General features: G+C 41.6%; 1 protein-coding gene across 5 annotated transcripts in view; it reads right to left on the bottom strand.

Annotated features, from left to right (window-relative positions):
• The window catches only part of LOC135210888 (src substrate cortactin-like), a 354,847-nt gene that overhangs the window by 104,840 nt on the left and 226,817 nt on the right, over positions 1-23,190 (bottom strand). For all 5 annotated transcript variants that reach the window (XM_064243824.1, XM_064243823.1, XM_064243820.1 and 2 more), the window contains one exon: positions 15,624-15,924. In XM_064243824.1, the coding sequence (XP_064099894.1) occupies positions 15,624-15,924 (301 nt within the window). The remainder of the gene's footprint in view (positions 1-15,623; positions 15,925-23,190) is intronic.

Consider the following 23,190-nt stretch of genomic DNA (forward strand, 5'->3'; position numbering starts at 1 on the left):
GGTTACTAGAGTCATCTTGAGACCGCATCTCTGTCACGGTAATCGCTCTATAGTGAAGAAACATATATTAAAGGAAAGGAAAATGTATCTTCTTCGAGTAGGTCAGCACCAAGGAGGTATTCCCACACGTTGGAGGGGTCTGCTTTCATGATTATTCGAGAATCCTCAGGTGTGTTATGGAACTCCAGCATGCGACCTGTCGTTAGGAACGCAGCGTATTATGATGTAACATTTCGTCTAGATCCTTCTAAAAAGTTCCGGTAGAAAGACGATGACATTTGCTGGTTAAGCTCCGACCTTTTCAGCCCCGCCCTGAGATCGACGTATAATATATGACCCCGAGGAAGTGAAGTAGAGGAATCAGATCATCAGAGAGAGAGTGAACGGAACCAAAGTCATCCGTAGTCGGAGAGAGAGAGAGAGATCCCGACGTTGAGCAACCCTTCAGAGAAGAAACGTCCTACAAGTGGTTTTGAGGAGTAACCCGCCCTTCGAGTTTCAAGACTAAGGCATCCCTTCCTGCAGTACGAAGACAAGAAGCCATCTGAAGTTTCTACTGTCCCCTTCAAGCTCTGATCACAACAGCTACAAAACTGGCCAGCAAGTATTTAATTACCTCACTGTTTCCTCCTTTTACATTTAATTTTGTTATGTAAATAGGAGAAACCATTCTGCATTTATCTTTGTTAATAAGCATGTAAATAAACTTCTGTTCTGTTTGAGTTTCTTTCTATATTCGTACCCAGAGTTTCAATTGTTGGTGTTGAATCCTTTTGTTTATTATAATAAAGAACCTGAGCGGATCTCGGTCTGTAACAATCACCTTGTTCAGAACCTGAAGGATTAGGCAAAATGGAGGAAATTTGTACATGTCCAGATTGTCCCATGGGTGTTGTAGTGCATCTTCTGCTACTGCCTCTGTGTCCTGGACTACTGAACAATACACTTCCAACTTTTTGTTGTACCTGGTTGAGAATAGGAAATATCATCTCCTCGCAGTTTAAGGACTAGGGCCAGGGTGGTGCTGTATCCTTGAGTGCAGAGACAGAGAGGAGCTTCTCTCGACGAAGAAAGATGAGGAGCTCTGCTACCTGCTGAAGAGTGGCTCTGAGTGTAGAGAAACCCCGTCTACGACACCAACCACAGAAGACGAACCACTTTCCCTGGTATACTGCTGCAGAGGACTGTCTGAGGTATCCAGCCATCTCTGTAGCTGCTTGGCGAGAAGACCTCTCGCTGGCAGAGATGATGGATAACCGCCAGCCATGAAGACACATGGAATGAACTGCCTGGTGGTACCATTCTACATACGGTTGACACAGCAGGTTGTGTCATGAGGGAATCTCTTGCAGTGCCTCCGAGAGAAGAGCCAGCAGGTCTGGAAACCACATGACCTCAGCCCATTTGGGTGCCACCAGAATCATCCTAAGATTGCTGGTGACCAGCACCCTGCTGATCACCTTGCGAATAAGGCAGAATGGGGGGAAAGGCATAGACTATGAGCTTGGCCATGGATGTTGGAACGAGTCCTCTGCAGCTGCCTATGGGTCCGGCGCAACCGAGGAGAAAAATGACAAATTTTTGACTAATTTGTATTTTTCCTAACTTACAAACCTGAGGTCTTAACATTAGGATAAATACTCAGCGCCAGCTGGAAACCGGTAAAGTTTAAAATAATTGTGTACGCAAGGGACTATTGGCATCTGTGCTTGGTCACGAGACGTGGAGCCACCCACATACCCCTTATTAACTCGTGACCCCGTTAGTTATTCTTCCAACACAGGTTAGTTGATAGAGAGGTGGTTAGAGGTGGGCCTTTGTATGTTAAGACCTCAGGTTTGTAAGTTATGAAAAATACAAATTAGTTAAACATTTGTCATTTGTTCATATACAAAACAAACCTTTGGTCTTAATATTAGGATAGACTTACTCTTGGTGGGAGGTAAGTACTATTAACCAACTGGGAGTTTGCCATCTTTGATCAGTTTTCTGAATATCAGAATTCTACAAAACAACTGACCAGTATTTCCAAATCTAAGACATATATGAATATCATAGAGTCAGACTTCTGGGTTTTTACACAATGTCATAGTTCATTGGGTCTGAGGAAGATAAGAAGATCTGTTCCCCTAACAAACCAACTCATCCACTCATGTAGGTTTGTTATCATTCCTCTCCCCCTTGCTAAAGAGAGGAATGTCCTGCTACTGATAGGTATCTTACTGATACTAACCCTAACAGTATGGCCACTTCACTCAACTGTACCTTGTCCGTTCCAGCTTATGATGGTACTCTCTTCTTACTGCCCTAAGTAAAGAAGGAGACAGAAATTTGAAAAGGAAAGAGGCCAGTTAACTCCTCCATTTCACATTCATACCATCATCTAGGACAAGATACCAACTGACCCGCCAGGGGTACTGGATGAGTTACACCACTTGTTGAGCAGCCACCAAAGGACCCAAGGAAATTGTGTCCAAGGACCTCTAGGCAACCTTATATATATATATATATATATATATATATATATATATAGATTATATATATATATATCTATATATATATATATATATATATATATATATATACAAAAAATTGAAAGTGGTTTTCATAACAAAACCCACTCTCAAATTTCAATGAACAGATAGACACCTCCTTAAAATTACTCAATTTTGAGCTTCGATACAGTCACAGACCAACCGTCACGATCATTTTAACAGATATGTTCTTAAATGCCAGAAGGCCCACATTCCTCTGATGACCTTCTCTTCTGTATAACCTCATTGGTACAACTTGACAAACAAGGAGTAGGCTTGACCGATCGCCTCTGTTTGGCCTGTTCCTTTACGTCTACCACCTTAATGTTCTAGGTGATATAGTTCTTTCTATAACCACAGAGTACTTTGACAAGTCAAAGCCGGCCCTGCTGAAGGTCTCTCACACATACTCGCACCGTACTGAGCATGACTAAGAAACGTATCTGTCATCATGACCTGTGCTGCATTGACTCATTATCCCGGATTCCGAGGCCAATTGGAACTGATGTTTCTAACTACTTTTGAGTCTACGTCAAAACCCTGGTGACTGAGTACTCCCACTCTACCAAGGTCAGAGGAAGACCCCCATCCACGGTCAGTTTCCTGTAACGTGACTGATGTATGTGCCTGGTGGTAGTCCGTTAAGTCTACTCTGATACAGAGTATGTTTTCACTTATCAGATCGGAGTTCTTCTGTGCCCCATCCAGTTCACTGCTCCTGATTTATCTGAAGATTAGTCAGTGTGAAGTGATATTCACATGTCCAATTAGCAGTCCAATGTATATCACCATGCATGTAAACATGTAATTACAGAGATTCTTCCCTCTGTTCTGACAACCTCTCCACCAGATCATTATCTACTGACCGAATGCCTTTAATGGACCAAAATGTCCACTATACAGGCAGTCACGGCCAAAGAGTCATTCTGTATATGTGATTTAATGACCTTTGGAGTCGTGTTACGTCCGAGGTGACACTCTACACCCAAAAACTTAGAACTATTAGTTCGAAAGGGGATACTGGTCAACTTCCAGACCTTGAGATATCAAGTCTACCTATCGGTGGTGCCTCTTTCCCACACAAACCTGGTAGCGATGATTGTACTACGATAAACTTTATCAGTCACTCATCCTGGGTCCTCCTTAACCCTTAAACGCCAAAGGGGTATAATAAAAATTGTCTCCCGTATGCCGAGGGGGTCTCGGAGTGAGCGCCGAAGCGGAACAAATATTTTTTTTAAAAATCACAGCGCGCTTAGTTTTCAAGATTAAGTTCATTTTTGACACCTTTTTTTGTTATTGCCTGAAGTTTAGTATGCAACCATCAGAAATGTAAAAAAATATCATTATCATATATAAATAATGCAATATATGATAGCGCAAAAACAAAATTTCATATATAATTGTATTCAAATCGCGCTGTGAGCAAAACGGTTAAAGCTAACGAGTTAACTTTTGTTTCGTTGTATTGTACACTATATTGCAATCATTTTGGTATATAACACATTGTAAAACAATCAAAGCAACACAGAGAAAATATTATCACAAAATGATGCATGATTTCGTAACTCGCGGACGTAAAAAATGTTTTTTCAAAAATTCACCATAAATCTAAATATTGTTCTAGAGACTTCCAATTTGTTTCAAAATGAAGATAAATGATTGAATATTACTATACTGTAAGAGTTTTAGCTTGCAATTACAGTTTTCTACCATTTCAGACGAGTTAAATTTGACCGAATGTTGAATTTTTTATTTTTTTTTATATGCAAATATTTCGAAAATGAGAAAAGCTACAATCTTCAATTATTTTTTGTTGTATTCTGCATAAAATTGCACACATTTTCATATATAAAACTCTATGAAATGCCTAATATGAAACGGAGCAAATATTCCGAGAATGCGACGTACGGATTTCAGAGATTTGCGGCGGAGAATCCGCGCGTGGAGGGAAAAAGTTTTTTTTTTTTTTAATTCACCATAAATCTAAATATTGTGCTAGATACTTCGAATTTGTTTCAAAATGAAGACAAATGACTGAATATTACTAGACTGTAAGAGTTTTAGCTTACTATTGCGTTTTTTTACCATTTCGGTGGAGTCAAAGTTGACCAAATGTGGTTTTTTTTCTATTTATTGTGATTTATATACAAATATTTCGAAAATGAGAAAAGTTACAACCTTCAATAATTTTCAGTTGTATTCTAAATGAAATTGCGCACATTTTAATATGTATAAAACTTTATGTAACGGCCAATTTAAAATGGTGCAAACATTACGACAATCGCACGTATGATTTTTTCGGAAGAGTTGCCGCGCGGACATAAGGAAGAAATTTATTTTTTTTCATAAATTCACCATAAATCAAAATATTGTGCTAGAGACTTCCAATTTGTTGCAAAATGAAGGTAAATGATTGAATAGTACTAGAATAGAAGAGTTTTAGCTTACAATTGCGTTTTTCGACCATTTCTGTAGAGTCAAAGTTGACCGAAGGTTGAAATTTTGGCACTTATTGTTTTTTATATGAAAATATTTCAAAACTGATAAAAGCTACAACCAGGGTTGTTTTTAGTTGTATTGTGCATAAAATTGCACACATTTCCATATATAAAACTTTATGTAACGGCCAATTTAAAATGGTGCAAACATTACGACAATCGCACGTATGATTTTTTCGGGAAGAGTTACCACGCAGACGTAAGGAAAAAGATTTTTCATAAATTCACCATAAATCGAAATATTGTGCTAGAGACTTCCAATTTGTTGCAAAATGAAGGTAAATGATTGAATATTACTAAAATATAAGAGTTTTAGCTTATAATTGCATTTTTCGACCATTTCGGTAGAGTCAAAGTTGACCGAAGGTTGAAATATTGGCACTTACCGTTATTTATATGAAAATATTTCAAAACTGATAAAAGCTACAAATCATGAGTATTTTTTGTTTTTATTCTACATGAAATTGCGCACATTTTCATATATAATACTCCATGTAACAGCTAATTTAAAATGGTGCAAAAATTATGCCAAAGTGACGAAATAATTTCTGAGATGTCTCACTGATACTTTTTAGTGCGATAAGAAAGAAATTCGCGCTTACGCGCCTGCGTAACGATTGTAAACAAAACAACACCTTGATCCGTGAACTCCCAGCGTCCCACAAGGGGCATGATTCAAAAGTTTTCGGCTGGTAGGCCTGTAAGTATTTTTCCGCGAATTTTTAAAAAACTTTTCTATGTCAACGTAAAATACATCCAATCGGCACCCGACAGACAATTTATCTTGACGTAAAATACGTCCAATAGGCATTTAAGGGTTAATTACTGGAACCTATCCTTCCGTTTGGGACATGGCGGAACAGGTAGAACCTAGAGTTTGCGTAACCTCCAGGTTGTTCCTAGTATCGCAAATGGAATCCTCAGGCTCCTCGAAGGGTGAAACCCGAGACAGTTATTACATGGTTTTTCCATTATACGAGTTCCTCTCTGGATGAGTGGTTTGTGCACTCATTTGCCAAAACGGTGGTCCGAGGTCCTACTCCCATCTCGGCCAACACGGAATCAGAGAAACTTATTTCTGGTGATAGAAAATAATTTATCCATATAGTGCAGTTCAGATCCCACAATAAGCTGCAGGTCCCGTTGCTAGGTGACCAATTGGTTCCTAGCCTCATAAAAAATATCCAATCCTTCAGGCCAGCCCTTAGCCCCAGGAGAGTTATTGAACAGCTCAGTGTTTTTGCAAAAACTAAGATCCCAACCACGAAACACCTTATACGGTGACCTGTTACAATATATGGGCATATGTTCAATATGCTACCCTCCAAAGGGAAATCCTATATTGCCAGAAACCATCACGGTGCTATTCTCGAGTAACCTAGCCCAGAATTGTACCCAACGTCACTTCACCCTACCTCACTCTTGAAGAATGGGAAACTCCCCACTTTCCCCTTCCAGATATGACGAGGTACTAATGCCTTGCTCTAGCCCACTGAAGCTCGAACCCTCTATGTTAGGTTTATGACTTCAAAATAGAAACTAGACCAGTATGGAAGAGCCCCATTTTTAGATTACAGGTTAACCTAGCCAACAACCACTTGGACTAGTCTAAGTAGGTATAGTCAATTAAGAATTGACTAATTTATTTTAAGTTGGCAAGACCAGGTTGACCCTGGCTTGGTTAGGTTAGGCTATGTAAACCCTTCCAATTAGGCTAGGACCCTGGTTTGGTTAGGTTAGGCTATGTTAACTCTTCCAATTAGGCTGGGACCTTGGTTTGGTTAGGTTAGGCTATGTTACCACTTCCAATTAGGCTAGGCTAACTCCTCCATCACTTAGGGTAGGTTAAGTCCATCCGAGATGTACTCTTAACTAGGCTAGGCTAGTAAGACTAGCTTAATCTAGATACTAAATGACTTAGGTTAGGGTAAAGTCGTTCAAGAAAGTTTGGGCTATCCATGCTAGGCTAGAACCGCAACCTTCTAGGTTGAGGTGGTAAAAGTGTTTCGAATGGGTAGCCTAGGCACTAGTCTATGCTCGGCTATACTTATAACCCTACTAATTCGCCCAACCTAAGATAGTAAGGGCATGTTCAAGCAGCCTGACCATGTTAAGTCATCAACCCACTGTTAGGCTAATTCGACATGTATGTCAGAACCATCTAACCACTAAGACTAATGTAAGATAGTAAATGCAGGTTCGAAAACTAAACCGCAACCAATAGCTGGTCCAAGCAAGCACATGCATACCCAAACCAGTTAGTTCGGACAGTCTAAGCTAAGAACTACTACTCAGATTAAATAAGATAGTAGCAGTAGACTTGGACTGTCTGGAATAGGCTACGAATATAACCACTTGTTAGGCTAAAAGGTATGACCCAATTATCCTGTTTAGAGCATCTTAGGTTACAAGTGCCCTACTTGTAAGGCTTGGCTACCTTAAGTGGCGAAAGAAAGACATTCACCTCTTCCTTTTGACTTAAGTTTCAATTCGATTTCATTAAGAAGAATGGTTCTACAGTACTTTCGAAGGAACCAAGCTTTCGATTAACTTTAACTACTTGTGTAAGGGTCGAAGCATTTGGTCAATATTCTTATAGGAAGAAACCAGCTTATACCAACAAGTACAAATAAAACATGGGAATTCTTCTTACCTGTAAAGGTTTGAAGTTTTCCGGAGTCAACCCAAAGTATGCTAATTCCCACCATTCAGGCTGCATACGATTACTAAGAGGTATCCACATCCTTTCACCAATCCGTGCATTTTATGTGTAAAATGGACTCTACATGACTAAAAAAAGGTAATTCATACACTTTCGTATCCTTTTTCAAACCAAACACCATGTCAATCCCCGGGGGAAGCATGCTGGCAGGTGTCTCCGTGCTCACCGAAAGGTTACTGAATTGACTAATCAAATCAATCACCTCCTCATACGAAGCCAGAAACTCTTGGTTTCCTCTTTCCTCCGGTTCTAATGCACTGTGTTCAGCCACAGGAGACATTAACTCACTCCTACCCCCTGACAAACGTCTGGGTGCATCATGGCCGTCCAACCACACGGTCGCGGCATCTTTGATCTTTAATGGCCACTGATGGCTCGATCTTGAATAGTCAGTAGGATCTGAGAAGGTATCTATTTTCATACGTCATGGCCTACTGACCTTACGGCCACGGCATCTTTGATCTTAATGGGCACTGATGGCTCAATCCCGAATAGTAGTCAGTAGGATTTGAGAAGGTATCTATTTGCATGCGTCATGGTCGTTCAACCATACGGCCTCGGCATCTTTGATCTTTAATGGCCACTAATGGCTCGATCTTGAAAATATTATAGTCAGTGGGATTTGAGAAGGTATCTGTTTGCAATCCTATATACAAATATGAGAGAAATTTTATCATATTTCATTACTCTGACATCTAGAGTCCATGGAAAACATTTGTAAAAGCATCGGCGTATGTATCAAGTTCAGCAACGGCATTGTAGTCTCTTTTAGACTTTGTAGTCACCACTGGCAACTCCACGTCGGCCGCTAGGCCAGCGACCGTCGACGCTTTTGCTCGTTCGGACCCTTGTCAACGGCTTCGTCCAATTGGTTTGTGCTTACCAGGTACTGACTTCTTGATTTTCTTGCTGATTGGGCTGTGACAGTCCTGGTTCGAAGATGAAGAAGAATTTACTCTTCTCCTCTTGTCCTGAGGATCAGTCACGAAATCCTGTATCCTCCAACACTTGACTGGTACACTCAGTGATGCCATCAAACTTAGCTATGACACCATCTAGAGAAGAAGAGGAAGAAGAAGACGAATCACGCCTTTTATTTTTGTCTTACTTAGCCATTTTCACCTCTAGATCCTGTTTATTCTTCATTACTGTGTGTACCAATGAGTCAGACAGCGTATTAGGTTCTGGAGGCAGCGATGCAAATCGAGAATCAGTAGGCTGTGACGTCATGACTACCGCCATTTGCAAGCGGTTTTGGCTATGACGTCAACACGCTTGATGGAAGCGTGAGGCTGTTTATGGTACTCTTACAGCCAAGATCAAGAGACCCAACCTTCTGCGGCATTTCTACTTTACAAGGATTTGACAGTCCTGGCTCGAAGATAAAGAAGAAATTATTCTTCTCCCCTTGGCAAGAGGATCAGTCACAAAGTCCTTGATTCTAGCCTTTTCCAACTCTTCACAGCAGCCACACTAGACTAACTTTCCATCATTCACTTGTTCGACAATTAAAACTACTTCTTGTGCTTTCATATAATAGGGATGTAACAATCCTGGCTCAGAGATGGAGAAGAAACTTCTCTTGGCTCTAGGATCAGCTAAGAATTCCCTATTTTTCCTGGATTGGCATGAGAACGTACTGGCATCAAAGCCAGTCACCTAAGCTTGATGACGCCTAAGCGGAAGGATACAGAGGAAGGACTTGTCTCTTTTCCATTATGTGACTTATATCTCCTAACGCTTGTAATTTCTCTCAAAAACAATGTGCATTAAAAATCTCCAATCCAAAAGCATAGTTGTAAAGTACTCTTGTACCTCGAAATGAAAATGGAAGTATGTCTTTGTGTAGGCCGCAGTTGTGAAGTGATGTCATGGCGGTCGCCATGTTTGTGACGTCACTGAGCATCTCGAATGCGAGGCCAGCACCCTACCAGAAGTGCAAGGCTGTTGATGTTATTCTCGTAGGCATAGCAACCTGACATTAAAGGCTGCCTTGTTGCACTATCTGCTTCTTTATAGATGGCGACGCATCCGACCGCCATTCAGTGCATAACAGGATAAAAGGGACATTATCACGTGGGACCCTGGATGGCAACATGACATTATACATCAAACCAACTGTCCTTGGGTTGGATCTCCTGATAAGCCTAAAGTCGACCGCACACCTGCATCCTCTCTACCCACGTATCTGGAACGAAAACAAGATGGCGATTCACACCTCTCCCTGCAGGGAAAGGAGCACAATTAGTCATAATTACCTCCCAAAGCACATCCAAATACACCAAAGCTTTAGATTACAGGCAATCCATATGAATATCCGATATTCCAAAGCACAGGTAACGAATTAACCATACCTTAAGAGTTTCTTCACCTACGACTTACTACACGATGAGTACTTTGACGTCAAAACCGTCGAAGAAAATAACAGAGCGTTTATCTGCTTCTTGTGATATCCAGGAAGTCTCGCAGCATGAGAAGGCTTCATGTTCACATTCCCAGGAATTCCAAACAAAAAATTGAAAATAACAGGGGGCAAACTAAACCGGCTATAAAAGGACGGAGCAAAGCACGTCCTCATTTAAAGGCGGTAAGAAAATAACTTAACGGGGTCACGAGTTAATAAGGGTATGTGGGTGGCTCCACATGTCTCGTGACCAAGCACAGATGCCAATAGTCCCTTGCGTACACAATTATTTTAAACTTTACCAGTTTCCAGCTGGCGCCGAGTATTTATCCTAATGTTAACACCGAAGGTTTGTTTCGTATATGAACAACCTGAAGTTTTCTGTTGTGCTGGTGGCGAACAGATCCACTACTGGATGCCCCCACAGGTCGAAGAACCTTTCCGCCTCGTCTGGGTGAAGAGACCATTTGGTCCCAATCACCTGATTCTGGTGGCTGAGCTTGTCTGCCACTACATTCTTCTTGCCTGGAATGTGTCTGGCTGACAGCTCTACCGAGTGAGCTACAGCCCACTGGTGCACCTGCATCATCAACTGGTGCAACGGGAGGGACACTAGGCCCCCCTTGTTTGTTCACATATGCCACTACCATGGTGTTGTCGCTCATCAATACCACTGAGTGTCCCATCAGTCGTTCCCAGAACTCTTGGAGTGCGAGGAACGCAGCCTTGAGTTCCAGGAAGTTGATGTGAAGGTGCTTGTGATAGTTCCACACTCCTGTAACCAGCAACTCTTCCAGGTGTGCGCCTATTAAGATGTTCCTGTCGTCTAGGCACCAGGCCAGGTCCTCCCTTACTTCCTCCGTGAGAGGAACCAGGAAGGATGTGGATCCCGTGCCTGTGAACAGCACTCCTTTAGTCTCACTGAAGAGACTGCAGGTGAAGACACCTGTGAGGGACTAACTTCTCTAGTGACGACAGGCGACCGATCATCACTTTCCACTGCTGCGCTGACTGTTCCTGTCATGACAGGAACCGTCTGGCTGCCTCCCTGAACCTGCTGATTCGCAAGTCTGCGGGGAAGACTCATGCTGCTACAGATTGATCAGCATGCCCAGGTACTTTATCCTCTGCTTGGGTTCCAGATCTGACTTCTTCGACATTTACCAAGATCCCCAGATCGCGGCATAAGTCGAGGACCAGCCAATCGTCGAGATACCTCTTCAGATGTATCCCGACTGAATGGGCCCAAGCAGACACCAGAGTGAACACTCGTATGAACACCTTTGGGCAGTTGTGAGACCAAAAGAAAGTGCCCTGAATTGGTACACTGTCCCGTCGAGGATAAAGCGGAGGTACTTCCTGGAAGACTGGTGTATGGGTATTTGAAATACGCATCCTTCAGGTCCACCGAAAGTAGGAAATCATTCTCCCTGATGGAATCGAGCACTGAGCATGCTGTTTCCATTGTGAACTGAGTCTGGCGAACTAAACGGTTCAAGGGAGAGAGATCTATCACCGGTTTCCACCTCCCCGTAGACTTCTCCACCAGGAAAAGTCGGCCATAGAAACCTGGTGACTGATCTCGTGCGATCTCCACAGCTCCTTGCTCAGCATGGTCTTACTTCTTGTGTCAGTGTTACATCCCTGGCAGAACCGGGGGCGTACGTCTGACGGTGGACTGGGCAGCAGGTGAGGGGGAATGCCGTCCCTAGCGTTTCCCTCTCTTCCCCTTCCACTTGGCTCCACTCCCGCGTGAGAAGGAGTCTTGAGAGGAGGGCTGATGCTCACTTCTCGAAGCGAAAGAGGAAGGCTGGGTCTTACCTCACACTACCCTCGACGGTGCTGACGTCTTAGGAGCAGAGGAAGCGCTAGCCAACTCTGAGGCTTGGCTGCAGTTGAACGAGACTGTCCAGAAGTCTTTGTAACTGTATGGTGTACTAAGTGGTCACTGTTCTCAGCTCTCCGCTTTTCCACTGCAGCATCCACCATCTCTGGGGAAGAGAGAGGAGGAACCCAGCAATGGTCCGTTGCGTAGACCCAGCGTCACCTCTCGACCAGCCGCTCTGGTTAAGCGAGTCAGGACTGAGTCCTGTCTCCTCAGAACCAGTTTGGCCCACAGGTTGGCCGTCTGGTGGGCGAGGTAGGAGATGGCCCTACCTCCAAACTGGTAGTCTCCCGAACACCGAGTCTTCCTCGGGAATGATAGGTCCCGAGGAGGCTGCGACTCTGGATACTGTGAGGGACCACAGATCCAGCCACGAGACGGCCCGAAAAGCTGCCATGGCAGTGGATCCCAGGGCCGATGCCTCTTGCTGTGAGAACCAGAGGTTCTCAAACAGCAGGTGAAGAAGAGGCACTCTTGGAGTTAGACGAGCTATCTCCGGATCAACCTGTTCGGTCGGCAACGGGTCTACCGAAGAAACTAGCAGTATCACTGACGAGTCAGAGGAGGGGGAAGCAGCATGTCCGACTTGCTGGACCTGAGTGAGTCCTCCTGTCTGGAAACGAGGGCATTCACCTGGTCCAACACACCATCGGCCAAAGAAGACCAGGGTAGTCTCACCGTCGCTCTGGGTTCTTCTTAGGACCCCAGAGCGACCCCAACCTTGATGGAGGGTCAAAGGGAGCAACCAGTGATCCTTCCCCGAGGTGGTTGTGCTGACGAATTAGCGAAATGACCTCTGCAAGGGTCTCTGTATCTCGGGGGTGATCGCTTCCTGAGGCGATGGACCGTCCGGTCCATCCAGGCCGATCACCTCCTGAGACAATCTTCCTTCAGGAGGAAGAACCTTGTCAAACCCCTCATAGTCTCCTCCAACCATTTGCGTGTACGATCTGCTCGGTCCAAGGACTGAGCCAGGCTCGTAGGCTCTCGTGGCCGGACCGTAGGGAGTGCACTCCTCACAGTCACTCCTGTTCCTCCTTCACTGTCTACCAGCAGAACTGGCAGGCTGGGAGGACTGCAGGGCAATCACCAACCCGCGGCGGGGATCGAGCTGCAGGTCTGGACCAGCAGTCTCCTTGTGGAGAAGAGCTGGACTGAGGACAGTAGTGTCGGTCTCGTGCATCAGGGGAGCTGCTACCAGTCACACGAGCCGTCTGGTCCTGGTGGGAGCGATGGTCGGGTGACTGGTAGTATCCGCTAACGGGTGAGAGCAAGCGCCGTCCTCACGATGTGTCACGGTACCAGAAGCAGCCGAAGCTGGTCCTGGTGACTGGGGGGACCTCTTCCCAGCCTCGACATGTGAACAGTCTGGTGGGACTGTCACTTCAACCCTGGGAACCGGGGGATCGCTGCGAGAGCGATCGCCTATCTGGCAAGTCACCCGAGTGACTTGCCAACCTTCCGCCCCATGCCTGGATCCTGATGGGGCGCATGCTAAGTCGTCTGGTTCCTGGCTGCACGATTACTGGCAGGTGACCATACAATTGGTGACGCTCACTTGCGAGCGGGCGAGACGGTTCCCGGTCCGGAGGTCTGGTATCCTCACAGTCCCTGTCTTCCTCTTTCCTGAGGAAGGGGAGACAGGCCTCATTCCTGGAAAAACGGGAGGACCAGCGGAAGACCCACCTGTCTCGCCGGAGCGTGATAGACCCTTAGAAGTCTCTGAGCGAGACTTCTTGGGGCGGGGCGAGGCCACCTTCTTCTTCCTCGGCCGGGGGGCTTGGAAGTCGAAGGGAAAGAGGCAGCCGAAGATGAAGACGAAGAAGACGACGACACCCTCCTCTTCTTCCTGAACTTCTTCTTCGCCAGCTTCCTCAGGACAGCAGACAGGTCCCCCATCCAGGATGGAGCTGGGGCAGTTGCAGTGGCAACAGGGCCCAACTCCACCTGTCCAGAAGGACCTGTGGGCAGTAGCACTTTCATGGGTAGGTACGGAGGCAGCAGGTATGGCGACAGCTACAGGAGGACGATCCAAAGGGAAGCTCTTCGGGCACTCTAAGTTATCCTTCCGCTCTGTGCTCAGTCATCTGGTTCCTGGCTGCACGATCACCAGTAGGTGACTGTACACTCGGTGATGCTCGCGAGCGAGTGGCCAAGACGGTTCCTGGTCCGGAGGTGGAACCTCTGGAGCTGGGAGCAGGGGTACCAGCAATAGCTGGTACCTCCACGGTTCCCGTCTTCCTATTCCCTGAGGAAGGAGAGGCAGGCCTCATTCCCGGAGGAACGGGAGGACCAGAGGAAGATCCACCTGTTCTGCCAGAGCGAGACAGATGAGTGTAAACCAGGTGCTGTGGTGAAACAGCCCTGAATACTCAGTGTGCCCGTAAGACTCGGAGATCACCACACCTGCTGAAGATCTCCACTCGCGGAGACAGACACACCTGAGGGAGCAACAGTCGGATTAAGGGTGGGGGGGTCCTGTTGGCTCAGAGGGGAATGATCCCACCCAGAGCAGACCAAAGCCCCGAGTACAACTCCAGGTCAGGGTGTTGCCCTCCTTCCTCGGCACTCGACAAATCATGCAAAGCGGCAGAGAGGACACATCCCCCGAAGGGGAGAGCCATACACAGGAGCTGCTTCTCTGACCAAGAAACACAAACATCACATGTTAATTACTGAGAGCATTCACACCCTAGGCATCTAGTACATAAAGGATGAGGTCCATGGCGTCGCTGGACCTGAAAGCCCCACACTTACAGCCTCCCACTCCAGGGCACATTCTCCAGTTGGGTGGGGGGTGAGGGGGTTTCTCCGATTCGTGGGACTGCATGTTACAACCAGCGATGCACTTCCACAAATAATGAACAAAAATAATAATATAGTACTTACAATCACTTCCACACTAAATATTCTAAGAGAAACGGGTTGAAAAGTAATCCTAAGCTTTGATAATCTCATGACAGAGCCGGCAGAGAGGCGAGCACACGTCTTCACCCGACGGCGGTTGAAAGCAAAGTGATATGTTTACCTCCAGTCGGGCGGGACTCCCGACCATCGGACAAGCAGTTACTGCCGAACTACCTTGTTAGTAAATCTTATGGCTGGCCCAGCTGGCGCTGAATAGTACTTCCTTATGTAAAGGACCGAGGGTTTGTATAACGTGTCGCAACAATACAGTATTAGTTCCTTATGTAAAGGACTGAGGGTTTGTATAACGTGTCGGAACAATGCAGTATTAGTATTTTGAAAGTTAAATATCTTGAAAGTTAAAATATTGGCTACACTGTATAGTCTCTTGTCATTTATCAGGTTTTGTGGCTCATCAGAAGGCCAGACCCCTGGAAGATCTGACAAGCTGAAGGACTACTGTACTCCTCTAAGCAGTCAAAGGAAGAATGAAAGGGAGATCTGAAAAGGCAGCTTCTACTAGCTTTTAAAGAGTCTAAACTCTACCTTTGTCTATCTGGCACGGATTTACTGGAAAGCAAAAGGTTTTTCATTCACATAAACATATGAGACATCTGTTAACCAGAATCTTTAGTAGTAAACTGAGTATATAAAAGGAACATATACTTACCTCTTTTGCTGGTCATCTTGCCTTTCCTCTTCCTGCAGTTGTCTCTGGATCTCTTGCTTTCTTTTAAGAGCTTCTTTCTTTCTTTCCTCTCTAATTCTTTCTTCCATTTCATTTTGTCTGCGAATCTTCTCCTCTTCCTCTTGTTGCAGTTCCAGCTGCTTGCTTCTCTCCTGAAGAATAACAGCTGTGTCTCCCTGAAGCCTTTTTTTTCTCTCCTCTTCAAGATGTTTCAGTCTTTCTTCTTCCTGAGTCGATGCTAAGTTTTCAAAGTGAGCACGGAGGTTATGTGCTTTTTCACTCTCTAAGTAAAAACAGGGTAGCAAATAAGCATTATGTGTCCAAAGTAATACTGTATTATAAAATCAAAGTATTCTTGAGTATATTCATACCGAGAATGTACTACCCACTGCCTTTCTAAAGTATCTGACCATACTTCTTAAGCTTTCTACCACTCCCTCCATTCTTCCTCCCATTCTCTCCCTAGCCTAGCCAAATCATCTTCCCAATTACTGCTCAGGAGTAAACAGGTCTTCCTATTATTATGGGCTCTAGTAAGGCGGTGAGTATCTATAAAAAATCTTTAAATATACGTACTCCAAAACATCAACTTTTTTAATACAAATCCAAATAGTTCGATTAACACTTCTCATGGTCACAAAATCATACTAGACACTTCATAATCTAATAACATGCCAGCTAGAGCCACTGCTCATGCATGGGTGAATCTCAGGGTCCGAAACAGTTCCCAGTGTCATTATTTGTGGGGGGACCACATTACAGTGTACATAAATGGGTTTCTATGGAGAAATGTTTTCTAAAACAATTGTATTTGTTCCATTATTGTTATCATAATTATTATTTTGGAAGAAGACCCTCTTCTAAAAAAATTCTCTTGAATAAAATGGTAGAATTCAGCAAATTGACCCTATACTGTAATATACCTTTTCTATTTTTCTTACTATTACTCGCTTCTCTGGCTCAGCTATAATTCTTAATAATTGGCCAATATTCATATTGGGAAAATCTAAATAATGCTGAATGTCATGTTTTTATTTAGAACAGGATTTTGCTGTCAATACTGGTATTATCAATATTTTGGTATATACAGGAATGGCAGATCTCAGGTCCATGTCAAGCATGGGTTATTGTCTGGTGTTCAGCTGGTATTATTGCCTGTGAAGATGGTGTGTGCATCCTGGTATCTATAGTGGCTTGACTCCTTGAGCTGATTTCTGATTGGTTGAACCGGTCTTGGGCGAAGCCGGTGATCTCGCATTGATGGTTGCAGGGATTCAGCCATGCAATAGCTCGAGTAGTGTCTGGGAATGAATGTCTTGAGTCCTGCCAGTGGCAGGACTCCTATCATCCTGCTGGTGCACCTAAATATCTAGCATTGTCGGGGGGTCATTCGCTGCTGATCTCTGGGCAGCGATAGGGAGGAGAAATGTTTGAGTAACATTCAAGATAGGTTTCTCCTTTCCTATATGGAGGGCTTCCAGGAGCCGCAGACATCGGGGATAGGTAGTTAGGTCGATAATCTTGATATTAGGTATAATATCGCTCCTTTTTATTCTTTTGTTATGGGCAATACCAACTGAACACCAGACGACAACCCCTGCTTGACCTGGACCTGAGGTCTGCCATTCCTGTATGCCAATAGTTTACTGATAATACGTACCAATATTGACAGCAAAATTCTGTTCTAAATAAAAGCATCACATTCAGCATTATTTAGATTTCTCCCAATATGAATAGTATAGGCCAATTATTAAATAGTATCACTGACCCAGAGAAGCAAGTATTAATAAGAAAAATAGCAAAGATAATACGGTAAATAAAAGCTTGAAAACTTATGAATTACATAAAAAATGAAACTAATAAATTACATAAAAAATTAAACAGACACTTTTGCAGGGTTTCACCAGGATTAAAAAATGTTGCGTTTGCTTTCGTGTGTCTGTGAAATACTCACATATGATAATTAGTAAGGTTACAAAGAAATGTTTGTGCAATTGTGAATTCGCAAAACTCAAATTGCATTAGACTGAAATATTACTACAGTAGTACCTCGAGATACGAAATTAATCCGTTCCGAGGCGCCCTTCGTATCATGAGGTTTTCGTATCTTGGACCACATTTTACATGTAAAATGGCTAATCCGTTCCAAGCCCTCCAAAAACACCCCATTAAATTTCATAATAAAGCTAAATTGACCTATAAACAATGAAATACTACAACAATTTGGACAATTCAATAACTAAATTAAGACTAAAAATGCAAAACCTGTAAATAAAGTGTATACTATTAGTGTACAAGAAATATTATTACTGTAACGTAAAATGTGAAAGCTTACCTTTCGAGTGAGGCTACGTACATACGTAACTATCCAAGGAAGATTGCCTCTGCCTACGTACTTTTTCACAATGTTCCTGTGTGAGCCTTTTCGGAGGGTGTCTTCTACAAATGATTGCACTTTATGAAAAGCGGCTTTAATTTCTGCCGTTTTTTTTTTTTTTTTTTTTATGTAATATGTACGTACATACACTTTAAAAAATATAAGTACGTACTACAACGTAACTATCCAAGGAAGATTGCTTCTGCCTACGTAACTTTTCACCAAATGTTTCCTGTGTGAAGCCTTTTCGGGGGGTGTCCTTCTACAAATGATAGCACTTTATGAAAAGCTGCTTTAATTTCTGTCATTTTTTTCTTCTTTTTTTGATTTTTAACTTTTTTTTTTTTACTTTTTTTACTTTACGTAGGTTTTTTTTTATTTTTTTATACAGAATTTCAACTTTCTTTTTTTGCACCTAATGACTCTGTTTTGGCCTTGGTGTCCATCAAAACCCTGTTCAACCAAATGCTCTCTCTGCAACTGATTTGGGTACTGAATGTTCGGCTGCTGACCTTCAACATAAACTGAAGTGCTTTGATTATACGTACACTACATACTGGTATGTATGTTGTAAATGATTGGTCTACACCCTCTGTTCAGCAGGGAGTGGAGATTCTACCAACCTTGCAAAGTTTCCAGTTATCCCATGAGAGAGACCTTGATCACTTATCCCATGTGAGAGATCTTGGTCACTTTTTTTTTTTAAATATTTACGTACACATTGACGATCCCGAAAACGAATACCGCGTGCGTACTATAACAATGCTGGTACCGAGTGGCCGAGCCACGCCACCACGTGTACATAGTAGATGCATGATGGGAGGGACGCTGGCCAATAGGAGAGAAGGACTTCATGGCCGCGACTAGCATCAGGAACCAATGGGAGAGCAGGAGGATGGCGGCGAGTCTACTAGTATACTAAGATGGCGGCGCGCGGCGCGATTTTCAAAATTGTTATCCGGGCGAATCTCGGAATTTCAGAAACCTTTCATATCTTGAAAACTTTTCGTATGTAGAGCCGTTAAATTTTTCGTATTGGCTTTCGTATCTCGAGTTTTTCGTAAGTTGAGCCTTTCGTATCTCGAGGTACCACTGTACTTGAAATTTATCAACTGAATAAAAATTTAGAGTTTACTGCAATGATTAACTTAAGAAATTGGTATTTCATTACTAATACGTACAAAAACTTCACACCACATGGCTGCAATTAACATGCTCACTAAAGTGATAGTTATTAAAAAAACTTTAAAACTAGTAAGGTAACATGATAAGCGTATAAGATATCATATATGTATATATGTTCCTTAACAAATAAAAAATACATAAAAAATAAATACTATAAGGACAAAAAATAAATAAGGGACTGGAATAATAAAACAATAAAGAGCACCAGGATTTTCTACAGAAATCTTCCACTCGTACATTACAGTAGCTTTTTAAACTCATTCATGTCCTTATCAAGTTAATTTTAACTTGCTCACTGAAGTAATGGTTAATAGAAACTTTCAATCTGAGAAGACACTATGATAGAATATAAGATCTCATATATGTACGGTAAAACTTCGCTTTAACGGACCTGGAACCAACAGGCATCAGATTTAACTGACAAAATCTAGCTAAGGTTAGTATAGCCTAGGGCAACTGTTAAATTGCAGAATGATCTGTGTACAGGCTAGCTTTGGCAACAGCAGAATCTTATGAAAAACTGGGTATGTAAAGATGATGTTATTACAAATGCTGTTTTACTTACTGTATCCATTGAAATTCAAACTAAACAAAATAACAATAGCAATTCTCTGGTATTTTTCCTAAACATGTCGTCTAAACAGGATACATCGTTTTATTCATGTCTCATCTCCAGCCACAAACCCTAAGCAATAAGAAAATGTACAAAAATTATTGTTTGTATGACTAAACTGTTATTTAAATGAAAATATAATGAACTTTTAGAGTAAAATGAATTTGTATTAAGTTATCTTAACGTTATTACTACTGTAATTATACTACCATTAAAATTTCGAAAGGATTCTGAAAGATAAAGTTGCTGTGAGCGCCACCATAATTTGATGTCTATATTTTGTCCGCTGGCCTCATATAGATAAAAGTTGATTTCATTGATGTGGAATTATCCCTTGAATAGGCTATTTATTATAAAGATATGCCAATATGTAATAAGGTAAAAATGGTTTTATTACGTATACATCTCATCACCAATCACAAACAACAATATGGTAATGTACAATAATTAATTTCTGCATGACTGTATTATTCTAAAACGTTATTTACCACCAAAATGATAATGAATTTTTCATTAAAAATGAATTATGTTTCCTAAATGTTATTACTACCATAATTACACTCCATTAAAATTTCTGAAAGGTTACCGAAAGTTAAAGTTGCTGTGAACACAACCGTAAAACTCAATGTTTACATATTGTCAGCTGGCCTCTCATAGATAAAAGTCGATTATTTCTTGAATAGGTTATTAATTATGAAGATATGCCAATAACATATAAAAGAGAAAATGGTTTTATTACCTTTATTATCAGTTTATTTTAAAGAGTGAATCTTTTCATGTATGTTGGTGGTTATCGCACCTAGGCCGAGGCTAGCCTGCTAATAAACAATACTTAGGGCACAAAAAAAAATAAAAGTTTCACTTTACAAACAATTGGCTTTAAAGGATGACTTTTGCCCCCTATTAATCTACTGAAGTGCAGTTTCACTGTACTTTAAAAAATAATAAATAAAATTAAAAAGAAATAAATACAAAGACAAAAAATAAAGGATTGGAATGATAAACACTAAAGTGCACTCAGTTTTTCTATGAAAATCTTTCACCCGTACATTACAGTAGGTTTGATAACTGATTCATTTCTTTGTCAAGTTAATTTTAACACACACACACACACACTGCTGTAAGCCCTCTGGCGGTGAGCAGAAGAGGAAATGTTGGAAGGAATGCCTTGGTTTGGTAATAGCTCACATCAAATTTGCATTACTTCAGTACAGGCGGCCCGCGGTTAACGGCGCAATCACTCAACGGCGAATCGGTTTTACGGCGGTTGTCAAAAAATATTCTTTAAAAAAATAAGGCATTTTAAAGGTATCTTTACGGCACAAATTTCAGTTAACAGCGCCGCTAGCGCCGTTGTCTAACGAGTTCATACATTTGTAGAAATGCTGTTCAGACCATAAAGGTTATGCAAATTATATTAACAAATTTTATGGAGAGTTATTACGTAGGTATTAGGGTAAAATATATGCCTCTGACGCTGTTCTATGCCGAAAATATTGAGTTACATGAGTGCAAATGTAGCTATGGATGTGTCGATTTATAAATGTTCATGCTTTTGTTTAAAATGTGTATGAAAATGTATTACGTGAAAGGCATTTTATTTCTGTACAGAAATATGATACAAAGGCAGCTTTTGAAACTGCCCTTCACGTTATCAAATACGATGTTTTTTCATGTTCTTTCTTGTAAGCCGCCGCCTGCCGCTCTTCCGAGAATATCGATTTTAAAAAAGTGCAAATTAGCGATCGATGTGTCGATTTTATAAATGTTTATGCTTTTATGTTTAAAATGTGTATGAAAATGTATTACGAATAGGGTATTTTTATTTCTGTGCAGAAATATGATAAAAAGGCAGCTTTTGAAACTCCCCTTCAAGTTATTGACTACGATGTTTTTTTCAAGTTCGTTCTTGTATGCCGCCGTCTGCCGCTCTTCCGAAAATATAGAGTTAAAAAGAGTGCAAATTTAGCGATCGATGTGTCGATTTTTCAAATGTTTATGCTTTTATGTTTAAAATGTGTATGAAAATGTATTACGAATAGGGTATTTTTATTTCTGTGCAGAAATATGAAAAAAAAGGCAGCTTTTGAAACTCCCCTTCAAGTTATCGACTACGATGTTTTTTTCAAGTTCGTTCTTGTATGCCACCGTCTGCCGCTCTTCCAAAAATATAGAGTTAAAAAGAGTGCAAATTTAGCGATCGATGTGTCGCTTTTTCAAATGTTTATGCTTTTATGTTTAACAAAATGTGTATGAAAATATATTACGTAAAGGTATTTTCATTTTTGTACAGAAATAAGATACAAATTAAGGCAGCCTTTGTAACTACGCTCCACGTTGTCAGGGGATGGTTTTTCATGTTCGTTCTTGTCCGCCAGTTCTGAAAAATGCATTGTGTTATTTTATTAATTATGCATCTTTTCCATAAATCCTTTAAAAAGTTATACATTATTTCACTGTATCCAAGAATATTGTATGTATTCTCATATTATTGTATTTTAAAATACTACGGCAAACTTAAGCCCGTATTCCGCGGAGCAGCCAATGTTGTGGTTTGAAATCAGCTGATGAATACGAGTTTGTTTCACCATAACGCAATTCTGAGCGAATGCTCTTGCTTCTAGTTAACATAAACGAATATCTATATACTTGACTTATATGAGACAAAGTTATTTTTCCTTATATCATCGTAATACGAACTTTACGTTATTTATCTTATAACGGCGTTAAACCAACAGTAAAATGTCTTCTTTCAAGCACAGTAGTTTTGATTAAAATGATTTTATCCCAATTTTATCTACAGTTGTGTGTGATGGCAGACGTTTACTGCAGTTTTATCCTTGTTGCCGATGTACGATAATAGTCATTAGCAGCTTGAACAGTTTTCTCAGCTTCAGTTATAACTAGGTTTAAATTTAACGGTATATTTCCCGACTGATCTTTAATCTATATTGGTCTCGGATCTATAGCGAATAAAGTTATTACATTAAGATATCTCAGTTCTATTCTATACATAACGCCATTTATAACAAATACGGTAATGTTGCACTGTAGTACAATGATCGAAATACAAGCCAAACATATGTTATCCAGTTCGGTTGTACTTAGAAAAAACAAAAAAAAAAAAAAAAAAAAAAGTCGTTTCTCGTTCGGTTTGTTCATAGGCTGTACACGTTCACGCAACGAGTATAACGTTAAAAACCATACTTTCATCATTCTCTTTTGCTGTTATTGAACTTATGTAACTAGAAGATGGAAAAAGTTAGGCCATTGTAATTTGATCTCTCATAAAATCGGACTATCGTAAGACTAATGATCGTAACCTGAACACTACAGCTACCTGTACACTGTATAAACTTTATTATATCTTTACA

Source organism: Macrobrachium nipponense, chromosome 4, assembly GCF_015104395.2.
Source record: "Macrobrachium nipponense isolate FS-2020 chromosome 4, ASM1510439v2, whole genome shotgun sequence".
Taxonomy (NCBI): Eukaryota; Metazoa; Arthropoda; class Malacostraca; order Decapoda; family Palaemonidae; genus Macrobrachium; species Macrobrachium nipponense.